Here is a 19017-nt window from a genome sequence, read left to right on the forward strand (position 1 = left end):
TTAACAACGCTAAAAAGACAACGGTTTTATACACAAACTGTTGTATTTTGGCCTTTGACAAAAACCATTGTCGTTGACAGTATTTTTAATGAAAAAGACAACGGTTTTTAAAAATACATTGTCTTATATGTGTCAAAGACAACGGTTTTTAAAACTGTTGTCTATGTGCGGGTTTTTTATGGCATACGACAATGATTTTAATTAACCGTTGTCTATGTGTGTATTTTGAGGGATCTACGACAATGGTTTTTTTATCATTGTATTTTTTTATTATTTTGTGTATTTTAAGACAACACATTTATCAAACCGTTGTCGTTTCTTTTAAAAATAAAATAAAAACATACATTATAGGCTACTCGTTTCACAAGAAAAAAAACGGAGGAGAGAAAAAGGCAGAGTCCAAACCCTAAGCCCCAACCCGTCGCCTTTGACTCAGCTCAGCTCCGGTGCCGTAGCCGCCGATCGACACCAAAACAGGTTGTCCGACCTCATTTGATCTAGCCCAAGCCTTAACAACTCCAATGGTGACTTGAATCTCGAGTTTACGGTTTGAATCTCGGCGTTGTCCTGTCGCGACCATCATTGTACGTGTGAGTTTTGTTCCTTTATTCTCTTGTTTCGTGGTCTTTTAGTAGATGTTGATCAGGTTTAGGTTTATTGTTTTTTGGGCTTTCGGTGAATGGGTGGAGAAAATTGAAGTAGTGTGAGTTGTGTTCTTCATGAGTATGTACTTTTCTTCTTCCTTTTACCTGTTTTGGTGCGTATGTGATCATTCATTTTTTGAAGCGAATTTTTTTTAATCATGGGATATTGCTGAATTTATGAATTTTGAGTGTTTAAATTCGAGATTGATTTGGGGTGAAAAAAGTTCAAGCGCGCTTGGGTTCCTCTGATTCTTGCTGAAAAAGGTGTAGAACAAGGCATTAGTTAGATTTTCAATCCATTCAGATTTCTCCGACGGTGACGTTCTTCAGTGTTCTGAGTAAGAGATTTTTTCGGTTCGATTTTTGTGTTTAAGCATTAGTAATGATATTGACATGTTTGATGCGAAACAACAAGGAGCAGAATCGATGTGCCCAATCTTTTCTAAGGTAATTTGCTTGTTCGATTGATTCGCCTTTTATTTTGCTAAATGCTATTTAAGTTGTGAAGAAAAACTTCATAGTCACTTATTTTTTGAGATTGCTAACACTACCTTATTACGTGAATAGATGAATAATTTAATTTGTAAATCTGTTTGATATGGTGTTTTCGGCTTAATGATTAGCTTATTGAAATCTGAAGTATATTGAAATTGTGTGATTACGTGATATGTGGAATCACTATATTCGTTGGTAGTTTTGCAATTTTGTCATGTAGAACTGATCCTCATATTAATTTGTTTTTCCATTGTATTTATTTATGTTGTGCGGCCATTGCGATTTTTCACTAAAATTACCAGCAAATCATATTATGCGATGCAATTAGCTGTTTTTTTTTCAAACCGCCATTTTAGTCAAAAAAAAATTGAACATGTCGATTTAGTGTGATTCGGTTCGGTCGATTTGAGCGTGCGTTATCAAATTTTATCAACCCTAGCTAAATTAACCGGATCATAGGTCCGCTTCAAGATAGAGTTTCTAGCAGTGATATCAATTAGGCCCACTCACATGGAGGGTTACCTTATTATTCCTTGTGGTGTGATATTATAGCTATATTGATTAATAAAATTACAAATCATTAATAAGTAATATACAACTAAAAAATATTTGTGGCCGAAGTTCTATTTTTTTTTTTGGAACAAGCCTAATCATTATTGAGTAAATTTTTTGTGAAGCGGTATTACGGATTATTCGTGAGACATGTCAATTTTATCCATATTAACAATAAAAATAACAATACTTTTAGCATCAAAATTAGTGCATTAATATATATATGCTTCACAAATTTACCCGTGAAACCGTTTCATAGAAGATTTTGTGATCATTGTTTTAGTTTTTGAAAATATTATATAAACTGTTGAGAGTTCGAAAAATATTTAACTTTAAATCTCTGAGAAAAAAAATATGAGTGTACGTCAAACAAAAATAATTTAAATTAAGGGTAAACATATAGAATTTTTAAGTAACAAATTATAATAATGCATTTGCAATATTAGGAAAAATGATATGTCTTGCACGTGGAAGACACTCTTATATAAACATAGATGCTTATTAATTGGAGTTACGTATTTCAGTTGAATAGTCTTATATATGATCTTTTCATATCTTATCAACCAAAATAAAGTTTCTAATGTATCATAATGTTTTCATCAAAAATAAAATAAAATTCAACAACATAATGTAAATAAATAATATATATAATACAAACATGATTGTTATTTGTTAGATACCGTTTGGTATTATGGATGTGATGTACGATAAATGAATAAAAACATGATAAGATGTGGATAAGTAAGACATTGATATGAATAATATGTTGTTTTGTATGTTTTTTATTTTGTAAGATTATTGTGTTTGTTCTCTTAATTATCATTGCTAATTTCACACAATCTTACTTATATGATACTCATCCTTTACTAATACTATGAGTTGAGAGATATTTGTCATCAAGTCTACATCTAATGTCATACCGGACCATGATATATCATTGGATTAACAAAAAATGAGAGAAATTAACATGGAACGAGTAAAATTAAATTTTTGCCTCATCTCATTTTCATCTCATGTACCATACGGTTTAGACTTTAAATTATGTACTAGACTTTAAATTATGTACAAGAGTCAAGGAGACAAGGATCGAGGAAACACGTCAAGAAGTGAGCTTCTATTGAAGGCATTTTCTGCCTAACTTATGGCTTTTAGCTCATAAGGAAAATTTTCAATTATAAAATAACTTAAATAGGAGTTAATAAATAATTTCATTGGTGTGTAATTGATACATTGCGTCAACGAAACACGGTGCGGGTGAATTTAATTTTTGTGGGACTTGAGAAGAAACAACAAAAAATGTGAGGTTTCCTTTGGGTAGTATCATTTTATTTGCGTTTCAACTAATGTTAGTTTTCTAAAAGTTTAGGACAACATATTTCTCGTATAAAATTAAACATTGAAATTTTGATGTTAGATGAACTACAAATCATTAATAAGTGTCTAATTAATGTTACACATATCTGTTTAAATAGTTAAATGCATGTGTACAATCAAGGTTCTAAAAAACATGAAACGCGGCAAAACGTCGAGATCAATTTTCAAGTTTCACAAGTTTAAATGTGTTTAATACAAGTTTAAACGTGGAAAAACGTTTCAAGCTTTTATTTAAATTTTAATCATCTATTACCAATATATAGGCCAAATAATACACATATATAATAAATTTAATAGTAACATACAATTTTTCAAATGTTTAAAAGCAAAAAAAAATATCAAAACTATAATTTTTAGCAATGTCTATGGCTAGACCGCATAAAAAATTTTAAACATTACCCAGAACACAAAAATTTTGAAGAAAAAGGTTTTGAAAAATATATGACCGGATTTATTTATTTTATTTTGAAGAAAATGGTTTTATTTTGAGATTTTTAAATTGATATAATTTATTTAAAAAATAAAAAAATTAATTTTTTTTTACAAAAATCACGTTTAATTTTGATTAAACACGTTTAATCACGTTTAATATAGTCAACTTAGAGTTGACCGTTTTTTTCCCGTTTGTACATGAATCTTAGCATTTTCATCACGTTTCACGTTTAATCCCGTTTAATCATCGTTTAATCTCATTTTTTAGAACAATGTGTACAATATATATACGGCTCTAAATTTACACAACCAATGATCAATTTTATTTTATTTTTTGACCAAGAATGATGATCATTTATGAAATAATGATAACATGAATTAGAAAGCAAAACCAATGGAATCGTTATAATTTGAACAATGTGATGCTCCAAAAAAATATATGGGTCTGGTCCGACCCGAACCAGATAATTCATGTCCAAGAAAAATAATCCAAAGTTCATTATATATCTTATGGCAAGACCCAAAGTTAATGAACAACCCAATCAATACAAAAATGTTATGTTCATGATCCAAGTCTTAGCCCCTGTTCGCATTGGGCCGAGCCCTGTTAGGGTGAGATAGGCGCCCGACCCAAACCCAATACAAAGGATAAGAACTTGGAAGACTTAAAACACTTGAGAATCCTTGCATGAATAAAATCCCCATAAATCTGGGATTAGATAAGGTTCATAAGGCGGTTCAAAGTGCCCTAGTCATCATCCTAATTGAGTCATACTCTAACACAAATTCTACCTCAACAAGGTAACTTACCCCTCCAGCCTCTATAAATACCAGATATTTCTTATGGTTTGACACATTCACTTCTTCTATTAACATATTCACTCATTTTATTCTCGTTCTTTACTTTTTATTTTCTGAGCACTGACTTAGGCATTGAAGGAATCACGCCGAAAATACTTTCGGTGCCCCCTAACAAAGTTTTTGTCTGTGCAGAATATCGTCTTGCCTAACCTGAACCGATTTGAGAGAGATTTGAATATTTACTCTATCAGACCAAACCCTAGATAAATTTTTTAACGCATCACAATAGCTAATTTCCCAGTATCTACGTAGTCCTAATCTTCCACCTACTTAGTTTAATTAAAACGACAACAGTGTGTTGGAAAAAATAAGAAGGAATAGTACCTTTGGACAAAATATTTAACATGAATTGTGAAAATTCAAATCTCCAAGAAAAATATGGGCCAAACAACAATAACTTAAATTAAGGGTAAAATAGAATGTTTGAGTGATTTATAATTCATCTGGAATACTAGGAAAAATGAAGTGTGTAGTACGTTGAATACATTCTTATATAAACGTAGTTAATTATTTAAATATCTTGTCGAACAACACCATCTAACTACAGTAGGACAACACAATATATGGTCACGTTAGGAACTTCACCATATTATTGTACATATATGCTCTTATAGTGTACATGCTCTTATAGTGTCTTGTTTACCAACCAAAACAATATTGCAACTTTGCAAGGAGTTGTATATTATTTTATATCTTGTTGTTTTGAGTTTCGAGTTATTGAAACGGTTAGGAATCAATCCAAAATTTAATATTCGAGAATTCACCACGCAAACAATCACACAGCAAACAAGAACAATAATCTCAGAGAACAGATGAACCCAACGCACACAAATCAAATACCAACACTCACGCAAAAACAAATAAACGACGCAAGTATTTACGTGGTTCGGCAAGAAATTTGCCTACGTCCACGGGAGAGCAACACAATCACTTTATTGATCACCAACAGAACAAACCAAGCTCAATTAACAGAGCTTATTACAGAGATAGACCAAAAAACTTTTAATGTTAGATACAGACACGATTCAAACTATGGATACTTGAATCTTCCCGTCACAACCTACGCCCAAGTTTTCTCCTCTAAAATCTCTCCTTCTCTCTCTCAATATATTCTGAAGAATTTGATTTTTTGTTATGTTCGTTGCGGCCATCTTCCATCTGCTTATATAGAGATTTAAACCGACTTTCATCTTGGGCTTTAGGTCAACAGTAACTTACGGCCCAATTATAAAGTCAACATGGTCCAACTCGATAAGCCTTCATTCATCAGTCTGATCTGCTCTTGTACTTCGATCTGCATCGATCTGCCTGCAAGCTTCCAGCGTTACGGAAACTCCATCTGACTTCCTACCAAGTCACAATACTCGAGCAATATATCTGCATGAACTCATCCGAAGACTCATCTGACCATCACTTCGATCTGATCCCAGTATTCGATCTGGACCATGAACTCATCTGATCACCGAGCTCATCTGATCTGTACTATTTGATCCGATCTCTTCTATATTCCTATTCAATCTGATAGAAGCATACTTCAACAATCTCCACCTTGATTCTTTCAGGTTGAAAGCTGCTCTCCATCCTAGCCTCCTTGGATAATTTTCAATCACCTCATTGACTAAGTCCAAACATTTCTTGAACTTAGCATACGGCAGTGACTTTTTCATAGCATCTGCAGGGTTTTTTTCTGATGCTATCTTCATAAGGATCACATCTCCTTTTTCATTTACATCTCTGATGAAATGCATCTTCACATCTATGTGTTTCGATCGTTCATGATAGACTTGGTATTTTGTCAAGTGTATTGCACTTTGATTTTCACAGTGTACTACAACTTGATCTTGTTTTACACCCAACTCCGCTATCATTCCTTTTAACCACAATCCTTCTTTTATGGCCTCGATGACAGCTATGAATTCTGCCTCAGTGGTAGAAAGGGCAACCACTGACTGTAAATTTGACTTCCAGGTGATCGTTGTGCCATAAAAGGTGAACACATATCAGTCAATGACTTTCTCGTGTCTAAATTCCCAGCATAATCTGAATCCACATAACCAACTATCGGATCAATCCCATCTTGCTGTTTTTCAAACTTAAACCCCAACCCAGTTGTGTTTATGAGATATCGGAGAATCCATTTCAGAGCTTCCCAATAATATGTCCCCGGATTAGCCATAAATCTTGACACAACACTGATTGCGTATGTTAGATAGGGCCTACTACACACCATTCCATATATGAGACTCCCCACTCCACTAGCATATGGAATATCAGCCATCTTCATCTTGTCTTCCTCACTTTCAGGTGACTGACTCGCAGATAGCTTCAAATGTTGTCCCAGAGGGGTTAAGACAGATTTTTCTTGATTCATGTTATACCGCAGAACAACCTTCTTCAAATAGTTCTTCTGACTCAGATGAATCTCATGTCTTTTCCTGTTTCTCACTATGTCCATGCCCAGAATTCTCTTCGCTTCACCCAGATCTTTCATCTCAAACTCTGTGTTGAGCTGTTGTTTCAAGGATGATATCTCTGTCCTACTTTTACTTGCGATCAAAATATCATCAACGTAAATCAGTAGGTACAAGATAACCTGTCCATCATCCTTCTTCAGATAGACACATCTGTCATATTGGCTTCTCAAAAAACCAATACCAATCATGAACTCATCAAACCTCTTGTTCCACTGCCTAGGACTCTGCTTCAGCCCACACAATGATTTTCTCAGTAAGCAAACCTTGTTCTGGGTTTTCTGATGTATGAAGCCCTTTGGTTGTTCCATATAAATGGTTTCTTCCAGGTCACCATGTAGAAATGCAGCTTTCAAATCCATCTGCTCAAGCTCCAAGTGGAGCTGGTTCACCAGTGCTAACATAATCCGAATGGAACAATGTTTGACCACTGGATAATATACCTCATTAAAATCTATCCCTTCTACTTGACCAAAACCCTTTGCAACCAATCTTGCTTTATACTTGATCTGATCTGTACCACGAGTTCCTTCCTTCTGTTTATAGATCCACTTGCATCCCAATGTCTTCTGATGCTTCGGTCTGTCTACTAACGTCCAGGTTTGATTCTTCTCAAGTGAGTTCATATCTTGATTCATAGCTTCAATCCACTTGTTTTTATGTTTACTCGCCATAGTTTCATCATATGTATTCGTCTCTAAATACTCCACCTCCTCAGCTATTGTAAGTGCATACCAAGCCAGATTAGCTTCACCAAACCTCTTAGGATCTCGGATCTCCCTTCTGGTTCTGTCTCTTGCAAGATTATAGGTACTCAAGTTCTCTTTTGGATCACTCGCTGTCATATTATCATCTTGCATCTCATCTGACCCTTCATCTGGTACAGAAGATTCCACCTCAATCGGTAGTTTATCATTCACACTAATCTGACTGTCCTTTCCATCTGTATTCATTTTATATCCCAGTTTGGATTCATCAAACTTCACATCCCTGGTTTTGAAGCACTTTGGACCTCTTGACTCCAGGTTCCAAACCTTATAACCCTTCACACCATCCGAATACCCAATGAATATACATCTGACTGCTCTTGCTTCCAACTTATCCTGTTTCAGATAAGCATATGCTAGACATCCTAATACCCTCAAGTTTGAGTAGTCTGCAGGTGTTCCACTCCACTTTTTCATTGGTGTCTTGAAACCAATCGCTTTGGATGGACACCTATTGACCAAATAGCACGCAGTAGATAATGCTTCTCCCCAGAAGGACTTTGGTAGAGAAGCATTGATCAACATACATATGACCCTTTACAGAAGAGTCATGTTCATTCTCTCTGCCAGGCCATTCTGTTGTGGTGTTCCTGCCATTGTTTTGTGTCTGGTAATGCCTTTCTCCTTACATAACTTCACAAACTTATCTGATAAGTATTCCAGCCCATCATCTGTTCTCAAGTGTTTAACTCGTCGATCACTCTTGTTCTCAACTACCAGCAGCCATTCTCTGAACTTGTCATATGCTTCATCCTTAGTCTTTAAGATGAATATCCATACTCTCCTTGAGTAATAATCTATCAAAGACATGAAGTATCTACCTCCTCCATGAGTTTCTGTCTGAGAAGGGCCCCATAGATCTGAATGAATGTAGGCCAATGGTTGCTCAGTTGTGTGACTTCCTTGACAAACGATACTCTTTTTGATTTCCCAAGAGCACAGCTATCACACAACTCCAGTGATTCGATCTTATCTCCACCTAACAGACCCTGTTTAGATAGATCATGTAATCCCTTCTCACTTACATGTCCAAGCCTCAGATGCCATAACTTGGTTATGTCCTGCTGTTCCTGAATACTTGCTGTACTTTCAATAATCGTTTCACCTTGTAGTACATACAGTAGGTTCCTCTTGACAACCTACATAACAACCAGAGATCCTTTAGACACTGAGATACTACCTGCTCCAGATTTGAATGAATATCCCTGAGCATCAAGCATTCCCAATGATATCAAGTTTCTCTTTAACTCAGGCACATACCTCACCTTGGTGAGTACTCTGTCAATCCCATCATGCATCCTTATTCTGATATTTCCAGAGCCTTTTATTCTGCATGACTGATTATTCCCTAACAGTACCATGCCCTGATCTGATTCCTCCAATTGTTCAAACCAAGATCTTATAGGACACATGTGAAAGGAGCATCTTGAATCCAATATCCATTCGTGGTTTTGATCACCTTTAGAAACCACTAATACTTCTGCCGAATCATATCCATCTGTAGCTACGGCCAGAGTACCATCATCTTTGGGTTTTTCCTGTTGCTTCCCTTTCCTTTATGGACAATCTCTTCTTAGATGTCCAACTTTCTGAAAAGCATAACACTTCATATTACCCAAGTTTCTGTTCTGGTATCTTCCTTGACTCCTCGATCTGGACTTTGGCCTGTATTTCCCACTGGATGTCCTTCTATCACTTCTGTCCCTCGCCGTAAGACCTTCTCCATATGATTCAGTGTTTGTGTTCGATTTTCTCTGAAGTTCCTTGGATTGAATAGCAGACATACTTCTTCCAATGTTATCGTCTGTTCTCTTCCACATAGCAAAGCATCCCTGCAATTTTCATATGCTTTAGGAAGAGCATTCAGAAGTATCAAAGCCCGATCTTCATCCTCAAGCTTTACTTCAATATTCTCCAAGTCATCCAATATCTTGGTGAATTCTTCGATCTGGTCTTCCAAGTTTTTCTCATCCTTGATCACAAAAGAATACAACATCTGTTTCATGTACAGACGGTTAGCCAGGGATTTCGTCATGTATAGGTTCTCGAGCTTAAGCCACACAGCCGCTGCAGATTCTTCTCTGGCCACCTCCCAAAGAGGTCTATCTCCCAGAAAGAGAATAATCGCACTGTGTGCTTTCTCGAGCAATTCATCCTTGTTCTTTATCTTATCAGACATCTCCTCGTTCTTCTTAAGAGCTTCCACCAACCCTTGTTATATCAGGATTGCCCGCATCTTAATTCTCCAGAGCGAGAAATCGTTATTGTCCGTAAACTTCTCAATATCAAACTTCATTGATCCCACCATATTTGCTTAGTTTCCCAAAGACGGCGCCACTTGTTAGGAATCAATCTGAAATTTAATATTCGAGAATTCACCACGCAAACGATCACACAGCAAACAAGAACAATAATCTCAGAGAACAGATGAACCCAACGCACACAAATCAAACACCAACACTCACGCAAAAGCAAATAAACGACGCAAGTATTTACGTGGTTCGACAAGGAATTTGCCTATGTACACGGGAGAGCAACACAATCACTTTATTAATCACCAACAGAACAAACCAAGCTCAATCAACAAAGCTTATTACAGAGATAGACCATAAAACTCTTAATGCTAGATACAAACACTATTCAAGCTATTGATACTTGAATCTTCCCGTCACAACCTACGCCCAAGTTTTCTCCTCCGAAATCTCTCCTTCTTCTCTCTCAATATATTTTGAAGAATTTGATTTTCTGTTATGTTCGTTGCGGCCATCTTCCATCTGCTTATATAGAGATTTAAAACGACTTTCATCTTGGGATTTAGGTCAACAGTAACTTACGGCCCAATTATAAAGTCAACATGGTCCAATCCGATAAGCCTTCATTCACCAGTCTGATCTGCTCTTGTACTTCGATCTGCATCGATCTGCCTGCAAGCTTCCAGCTTTACGGAAACTCCAGCTGACTTCCTACCAAGTCACAATACTCGAGCAATCTATCTGCATGAACTCATCCGAAGACTCATCTGACCATCACTTCGATCTGATCCCAGTATTCGATCTGGACCATGAACTCATCTGAACACCGAGCTCATCTGATCTGTACTATTTGATCCGATCTCTTCTATATTCTCATTCAATCTGATAGAAGCATACTTCAACAGAAACAGTTAAATTACACTATAAATTTTCTAATGATAACATCAAATATAAATTAAAATTGCATTCTATTTTAGTGATTCTAATACAAAAGTAATTTAATAAAATATTTTTTAATTGATAAAATATTTTTTCCACTCATGCATCTTGATTCAAACTTGATTATCATGTTTTCAAATAAAATAAAATTATGTATCTATTGGTACATATATGATTTCACTAAACTTGTATTAATGATTTCTTTAATTGTTATCTTTCAAGCTGCTAGTAAAACTTGCATGAAGTTAATCCCAAGTACAATCACATTTTTACCCAAACGATTTTCGAATTTCAATCTCTTCTTGTAAGTTTCTATCAACGACTTCAAACGTTAAGTTTTTTTTTTTTTTTTTTATCATTGATGATTCATCTCATTTATTCAAGTCATGTGTTTAAACATCAACTTTGGAAAACCATTTTGTTTTGAATTGTACATTAATAACTCATAATACAAAAATTCCTCTTTATTATACTTGACATTTGAAATATTAAAATTATATTTAAAAATTTAAAATTACTTAGATCTCACTTTAGTAGACCTATTGTCTGTAAAACCGTCTCCAGAAAAGTAGGAACCCTAAGAAAAATTGGTAATATTTGAAATATTAAAATTATATTTAAAAATTTAAAATTACCTAGATATGACTTTAATAGACCTTTTGTCTGTAGAACCGTCTCCAGAAAAGTAGGAACCTTAAGAAAATTTGGGAAGATCATATGAGATGATAATTATAATTAATTATCACCAATATCTAACAAAAAAATATAAATTATAATTAAAATATTAACATATGCAAGGAATTATGATCGAATTTAGTAAAATCAGTTCAAGAGTCAATAAGAAAATTACAAATTCTAATTCTAGAATTCCAAATATCAATGTCCAAAAACCAAATGTTCCGGGAACTGGAACTTTTTACAACAGATCGATATTGATTAACTTAATTCGTCTATAAACAAATAATTTTTACGTTTTAATCTTATAAAAAATTGATCCTTTTATCTAGCACACACATATGTTTTTCAATTTTGCCATCATAACTCATAAGATTAATTAGATTTACAAAATCATACACAATTCGATCAGTCTTGTTCTTTTCCAAAAAAATCAAGTCATTCAATTATATTATATTACAATAAAATAAATAGATGAACATATAATTATATTAATTATTATTAATTTTTCATATATATTTACATAATATCATTAAATTTTTATTTAAAAAGGATAATATATCATAATACAATAATAAATAAATACAAAAAAAATTAGAGTGTTAAATGATAAAAACCATTTTTGATAATTTAAATATATGATTAAAAGAAACATGATATTTTACGTTTAAAGTGAATATTGAAAATATTAATCAATTTATCTTTTGCATAAATCAAACATAAATTATTTGTTTGGGTGTTTAGGGATTTTGATATTGGAGATATTGACACGCAAGCTAGTGACCAAATATCTTGTCCAAGGATATCAGGACCATGTCACGCGCAGGGTAATGTCCTGCGGGTAGCATCTACTCAACTTTTTGGGTTTAGTACATGCCGCCCGCAGGGTAATTGATGTGTAATCTCATGATTGGTCAAAATTAATGGGTCCCACGTGGGGTCAACTAATTTTGACCAATAATAAGCCGCCACGTCACCCGCAGAGTAGTGCCCCGCGGGTAACTAAATTTGATCAATCATGGGGTTATACATCACCCGCAGGGTAGTGCCCTGCGGGTGAGGTGTAATCCCATGATTGGTCAAAATTAGTGGGCTCCACGTGGGACCCACTAATTTTGACCAATTATGGAATTACACATCACCCGCAGGGTAGTGCCTTGCGGGCGGCATATACTAAACCCAGGACCATATGGCGCGGACATGGCCGGATGGGTCGATGGCATTGCAAGAAATTTTAATATAGTAATATTAAAATTACTTTGATTTGACTTTAATAGACCCTTTGTCCATAGGACCGGCTCTAGAAAAACAGGAATCGTACATTCAAATTTAATCAAATAAAATAATATTACTATATGAGATGATAATTATAACTCATTTTCACCAATATCTAACAAAAAATATAAATTATAATTAAAATAATAACAAATGCAAGGACAAATTTAGTAAAACTCAATTCAATAATCAATAAGAAAATTACAAATTCTAATTCTAGAATTCCTAATATCAATGTCCAAAAACCAAATGTTCCAGAGAATTGAAACTTTTTACCGCATATATTGATTAACTTAATTCGTCTATAAACAAATAATTTTTTTTAGGTTTTAATCTTTTAAAAAAATGATCCTTTTATCTAGCACACACATATGTTTTTCAATTTTGCCATCATAACTCATAAGATTAATTAGATTTACAAAATCATACACAATTCGACCAGTCCTGTTATTTTCCAAAAAAATAAACTCATTCAATTATATTATAATTATAATAAAAAAATTTATATTCATTATTATTATTTTTCATATATATTTACATAAATATCATTAAATTTTATTTAAAAAGGATAATATATCATAATACAATAATAAATAAATACAAAAAATTAGAGTATTAAATGATAAAAACCATTTTTGATAATTTAAATATATGATTAAAAGAAACATGATATTTTACGTTTAAAGTGAATAATGAAAATATGTAAGGAGAGTGTTATTTACATTCCAAATTTTGTTAATCACACTCCAACCTAATTTTTAAATTCATAAGATGACCATAATATTCTTTATCATTCTAATCAATTTTTTTCCATAAATACACCCAATAAAAAAATCTTGTAAATATCCGTGAACTTTATTCATAAAATTTCATAACATGATTTTTTAAATTTATTTCATTTAATTTTTCCCATTAATGTACTATAACCAAAAATATTTTTTACAAAATGCCAATATTTATGTCCATATAATATGTATACTTATTAAATGATAATATTAATATCTTTAGTATTATTTAATATTATAAATTTTATTTAAATCTATTTAAATATTTAAATTATTTGATCTTGTGCAATAATTTCTCTAATTTTCAATAAAAATAATAATTTTATAATTATAAAAATTAAATTAAAATTTAATGAATAATAAAAATGTCAAAAAAATTCTAAAATTTATTAAATTGAAACTATTTCAGAAGAACTATTAAATGTATGGAGTTTCGATTCAATTTTTTTTCTTTTAAATGAAAGAAACTTTGAATTCAATAAAAAATTATGATTTAATTAATCAGAAATAATTTCAAAAATATTTTTTAATAAAAAAAACTGAGAAGTTATGACACCTTAGCTAATAAAAAACCGAAGTAAATAAATGAGATCTGAAACACAAATCACATGATTTTTATATTAAAATATAAAACAAATATTGAATATGATATTATGTAATATAATATATTTTTTTTGAAAGTAGATTGTAATATAATAATGTGTCACATATTACATACACGTCAAATTAGAAAAAAATTGTTATTGATATTAAATTGAGAAAAAATTAATTGAAAGAAAAACGAATTTTCATATTATGGAATTATATTTGTTAAAATGGAAAGTATTTATTGGAGTTTTTTTTATAGTTTTATTTATATCAAAAATTAATTAGAGTAATACAGGATATTTTGGTCACCTTATGAATTTAAAAAGGTAAGTGGGGTGTGATTAACAAAATTTAATGTGCTGTCTATTGCATTGATAGAAATAATCATGACTGCGTTCCCCTTGGAGTTGATAGCATGTCTTCTACAGATTAAACTTTCCTCATGCTTTTAGGGAAAATTGATAGTGAATTACCAAACTGGGGTGTACAACCTGGTGAATTGGCTATCATATCTGAAGGACAGTATACATTTATATTTATGTGTTGAGGCTTATCATTTTCTGTTTCATTAACTTTGAACAGAATTACAGGACAAAATAATATTGGTCGCTACATCTTACCAAAATGTAGAACACAATAGTTATGATAGGTGCTAGATTTTTCCTTTGTCATTTCATTTTGCATCATGTATGCAAATAACAAAACGTTTACAGTTTACTAGTTCTGATGCTTGATGTTGTTTCTTAATATGTATGTTTTTGTTTATCGAATCCTATATAGCAAATTCAACATCGTACTCCTTCGTTAGCATGTTTGATGGATTCCCACGTTAGTCAACCTTAAAAGATTTTTTATGTTTAGAGTAACAAAGCTTATTTTTATATCCTATATCTCAGGCCCATATATAAATTTTAAGAATCTTACCTAGATATTTGCATATCATACTCCTTTTCCTTTGGCAAGTGTAGATGGATCTCCCCAGCCATGTATGTTGACTGAAATATTGAGAATAAAAGGTTTATGTCCAATTTCTATTCTCAGGATTTTCACTGTTGTTCTACCACTTTCTTTCTCCTCTCATCTTCCCTCCGCCATGACTTAATTTGCCAAGATAATATGTGTGACCTCAAGATATTATTTCTGTGTCATTGATTTTGTTTTGCGTTTGCTAGAAATCAATCTTGTATTTCGACAATGAAGGCAATGGTGGCTAAAAAAAGCTACTTTTCAAGTATTTTGGAGCAGCGAGAAGTTAAAATGCCTGAAATTAAGGACTATGAAGTATTGATCAAGGTGTGCGCCGTTGGTGTCAATAGAGGTGATATAATTGATGTGGCTACAAGTGATGATGGCTTCTGCCCAGGCCTTGAATGTTCTGGAATAATTGAAGCAGTTGGAAGAAATGCTAATTGTTGGAAAGTTGGAGAGAGGGTAATTGCCATCTCCTCCGGAGATGTATGATTATATAATGATAAATTATGTTTTTCCTGCCTTCTTTTATACCTTTATGCTGACTGTTGGAGGAAACACATTTTTTTGTTTCTTTAACCTACGCCACAATTTTAATGTGGAACACAACTTTGTGAATTTCAGGTTTGTGCCATTCTTGAGGGAGGAGGGTATGCTGAACGGGTGGCTGTACCAGCAAACTTGCTTCTTCCGTTGTCCGGTGATATTGATTTAGAAGACGCTGCAGGTTTACCCTACGCATCATGTAGCATATGGTTGGCTTTATTCAGAACACTAGATCCCAAGACAATTAAAGACAAAAAGATATTGGTGAGAACCAAGACTAAAAGTCACCGAGCAACGATCTAAAAGGACCATATTCTAAAAAGTGGAAAAGTGGTTTTGAATATATATTTTGTTTGGCACTTGCTCAGACCTTAATTATGAAGTATGAGAACATCCTTATGTAAGATAATATTTTGGTTCACTGTCATTGAGATAAGTTTTTTTGATAAGTGATAAATACTGGTTCTTTCCTGATATGTCTTTATTTGTAATATTAGAGTTTTCTGCTATATTTTCTTATCTTTTTTTTCTGATCTTTTGTTGCGATCTATTAAAGTCATGAACTAATTTAGAGTTGTATGATATTTAGATTCATGAAGGAGTTAGCGGAATTGGTGCACTGGCAATACAATATGCAAAGTACATGGGCTCAGTAGTCATTGCCTCCACAGGTAATACCATTGCTTTAATTACTCCATTATAACCTTAAGTCCATTCTGGTTTTCGTGACATTTTATAATGTCTTTTTTTTGACAAAGACAATTTGTGATGTCTTGATTGTTGCATCATATGCTCATCGTTGTTGATGGCTTTTTAAGGAAGTAGCGACCAGTTTTCAATTTGTCAGCAGTATGGCGCTGACTTTTGTGTTGATCACACATCTGAGGACTTTGTTTACGCCGTTTCCGAGAAAGCTGGATATGGAGGTAAGATTGCACCCATCTTTTTATTGATAGATCTGATGCTCGGCATGAACTTTTTGTTAAAAAAATTGTCCCTTCATGGAATTGTTGAGCGCAATGATGCAGTAGGGCATCACTGTTGCGTCAGTTTCTTAAACATACCCTCGATTCTCAAAATCGAAGATGCTCTATCCATAGCGTCATTGATATTTTTTGTTGGCACAAGGATGGATGATGCATATTGCCTCTTCATCGCCTTAATCATAAGGGATTCATGACTTGATTAACTCCTAATATTGGAGATTCAAATGGAGTTTACTCATGCATCTATGTAGTGGTAATTATGCGAACACTTTCTTATTAAAGTAGCATGTTAATTTACCCTTCATTAGTATCTGCGCACTTTAATTTAGAAATTTGGAGCAGCTAATATTTTGTCATCAGTAAACTGAAATTGTGGAGACATTTATTTTATTTAGCTGCAAATGTGTTGTCAAGAGTGAGTATAGATTGTGGAGACATTTTTACATATTTGCTAATCATCTTTTCAGGTGTTGATATAGTTCTTGATTACCAAGCTTCGAATCTCAAGAGAAACATCCAGTGCTGTCGTATCAGGGGTAAAGTTGTCATTGTGGATTTGCGTGGAATGGAACATGCTAGTATAGAACTCACTGCGCTCCAACGGAAGCATGCTGAAATTAAAGGTACAAAATAACACCTTTTCACAAAAATTTTTGTTGGCTTAGAACCCTTGTCTGCCATTGTTTTTTAAGTTTACAGTTTCTTAATATTGTTGTTATTATTGTTTGCAGTTGTCGATCTACGATCTAGAAATTTTAGTTATAAAGCTTCTGTGATTGCCGAACTGAGAACTCATTTGTGGCCTGCCGTTCTTCAACAAAAAGTTGTTCCTACAGTCGGGCATCGTTTTCCAGTAACTGAAGTTGAAAAAGCTTTGAACCTTTTACAGAAAAATGATAGTATTGGGAAGATTACTCTGTATATGAATTTTGAGGAGACCATTGGCCATCTCAAAACGGACTAATTATCCATACCTTAGTTTCATGATCCAAGTTATACTCTTGTTCATCTCAAAAAAGAAAAAAAAGAAGGTTATACTCTTCTTTGGTGGTTCGTTGGAATTTGTTTCCAAAAAATATATTTTCACTCTTGTCTATTAACTGGGAGCATCTTAATTCGCTGTTTTTGATGGGTTTTAATCAAATCCACGTGCTATCTTTACAAGGAGTGCATTTCACTTTATTTCAATGTGAGTCGTGCTATTATTATATTACATCGATTACCAAGGTACATGCAGATGTTTATACACTGGGTTGAAAATGTACATGCAGATGTTTATACACTGGGTTGAAAATTTTAGCTTGTTCGATATTATTGTGTCTGTGAGGTCATAATTTACCATATTTTATATACCATGATTTCAATGTTTTCTATTCGTTTGGTTTTCATATATGATCTAATATTTGTTTATCTTCATTTCGTTGGCCAAAACAGTTGCAGGAATGAAAAAAGCATGAAAAACATACGTTCCTGAAGCTTAGGGGTCCAAAAAGGACGCCACCCAGCATCATGCTCCAGCATTGGCTACGGGACACAATGATGTATTTTCGAAGTTTCCTAGTGTTATTTGAAGGCGCTGAGTCGTTCTGATGTGCAAAAACCTAATTTAGATTGAACTTTTCTGGAGCAGTTTCGGCCGGTTAAGTAACTCCCCTATATATCAACAACTTGGCTGCGTTTTTGGGGACTTTTCTTCATTGTTTTCGTATCCCCTACATCGCTTAACACCGTACAACACAACATCCAAACAAACGGCAAATTTAACAGCATTCATGGGGGCTAATTGGATGCGAAGCTGAGATGAGAGAGCATATGACAAGTGAAGTTACCTCGTGTCAGCGGTTCTCTATCGACTTGTTTGCATATTATAATTTTTTTTTACAATTTTTTAACACGGTTATCTTCTCGAAAGGGATACATGCACAACGTTATATGTGCACATGCATCATATGTATAACAATAAAATATACGTAACAATTGCAAGTAAAATGCATAAAACATACGAATGCATATTTGTTTATCTCAGTTTGTACTTGTGTATTTTTGCAATTGACTTAATAAATCTTAAGTCTGATATACTGTATCAAAATATCGAATTATCAAGATATTATATCGAATTTTTTTAAATATACAGACATTTTTTCGGTATCTCTATGGTATCAGTTTGTATTTTTTTCATACCAAAATTTCAAAATTTCGATATCGGTATTGCCATAAAAATTTTTTATATCGGTTTTTTGGTACGTGCCGAAAACCCATCCCTATATATCCATGCTTTAAATGTCCTGATGCTTGACCGACTTAATTAATTAGGTGCATTAAAGTGATTAAGGCTCCGTTTGGATTTGGTAGACATTTTTAAAAAAAAGCACTTTTTTAAGCTATAATTTTTGGCTTTTGAAAAAG

General features: G+C 33.3%; 2 protein-coding genes across 5 annotated transcripts; one reads left to right on the forward strand and one right to left on the reverse strand.

Moving 5' to 3' along the window:
• Positions 1 to 391: 391 nt before the first annotated feature.
• LOC140883863 (uncharacterized) lies at positions 392 to 18595 on the forward strand. Of its 4 annotated transcripts, XR_012150472.1 has the most exons (9): positions 392 to 982; positions 1066 to 1091; positions 15283 to 15565; positions 15704 to 15889; positions 16215 to 16296; positions 16444 to 16551; positions 17079 to 17234; positions 17343 to 17642; positions 18046 to 18595. XR_012150472.1 is itself a non-coding variant. In XM_073290462.1 (8 exons), the coding sequence occupies exons 3-8, from the start codon at positions 15305 to 15307 to the stop codon at positions 17573 to 17575; spliced, it is 1026 nt and encodes a 341-aa protein (XP_073146563.1). In that variant the 5' UTR covers positions 392 to 982; positions 1066 to 1091; positions 15283 to 15304; the 3' UTR covers positions 17576 to 18595. The 4 variants fall into 4 exon arrangements, 3 of the variants coding, with proteins under 3 accessions (XP_073146563.1, XP_073146565.1, XP_073146564.1); XM_073290462.1 differs by having other exon boundaries at positions 17343 to 18595; XM_073290464.1 differs by lacking the exon at positions 17343 to 17642.
• On the reverse strand, positions 6268 to 9775 carry LOC140879139 (uncharacterized). The gene is made up of 9 exons (XM_073282799.1): positions 9578 to 9775; positions 9256 to 9428; positions 9056 to 9150; positions 8862 to 8965; positions 8509 to 8735; positions 7905 to 8047; positions 7584 to 7772; positions 7034 to 7226; positions 6268 to 6550 (listed from the first exon to the last, which is right to left on the reverse strand). The coding sequence occupies exons 1-9, from the start codon at positions 9773 to 9775 to the stop codon at positions 6268 to 6270; spliced, it is 1605 nt and encodes a 534-aa protein (XP_073138900.1).
• Positions 18596 to 19017: the final 422 nt, after the last annotated feature.

Source organism: Henckelia pumila, chromosome 2 (assembly GCF_033568475.1).
Source record: "Henckelia pumila isolate YLH828 chromosome 2, ASM3356847v2, whole genome shotgun sequence".
NCBI classification, from domain to species: Eukaryota; Viridiplantae; Streptophyta; class Magnoliopsida; order Lamiales; family Gesneriaceae; genus Henckelia; species Henckelia pumila.

Excerpts from the sequence above, each read along its gene's own strand:
- LOC140879139 (XM_073282799.1), bottom strand. The coding sequence starts at position 9,775 with ATGTCTGATAAGATAAAGAACAAGGATGAATTGCTCGAGAAAGCACAC. Across the intron at positions 8,966-9,055 it reads AGTATTAGTGGTTTCTAAAG|ATCAGGGCATGGTACTGTTA; the intron begins GTGATCAAAACC and ends TGGAGGAATCAG. Across the intron at positions 6,551-7,033 it reads CCTAGGCAGTGGAACAAGAG|TGTTGTGTCAAGATTTATGG; the intron begins GTTTGATGAGTT and ends ATACGCAATCAG.
- LOC140883863 (XM_073290462.1), top strand. The coding sequence starts at position 15,305 with ATGAAGGCAATGGTGGCTAAAAAAAGCTACTTTTCAAGTATTTTGGAG. Across the intron at positions 16,297-16,443 it reads AGTAGTCATTGCCTCCACAG|GAAGTAGCGACCAGTTTTCA; the intron begins GTAATACCATTG and ends TGGCTTTTTAAG. Across the intron at positions 16,552-17,078 it reads CGAGAAAGCTGGATATGGAG|GTGTTGATATAGTTCTTGAT; the intron begins GTAAGATTGCAC and ends TCATCTTTTCAG.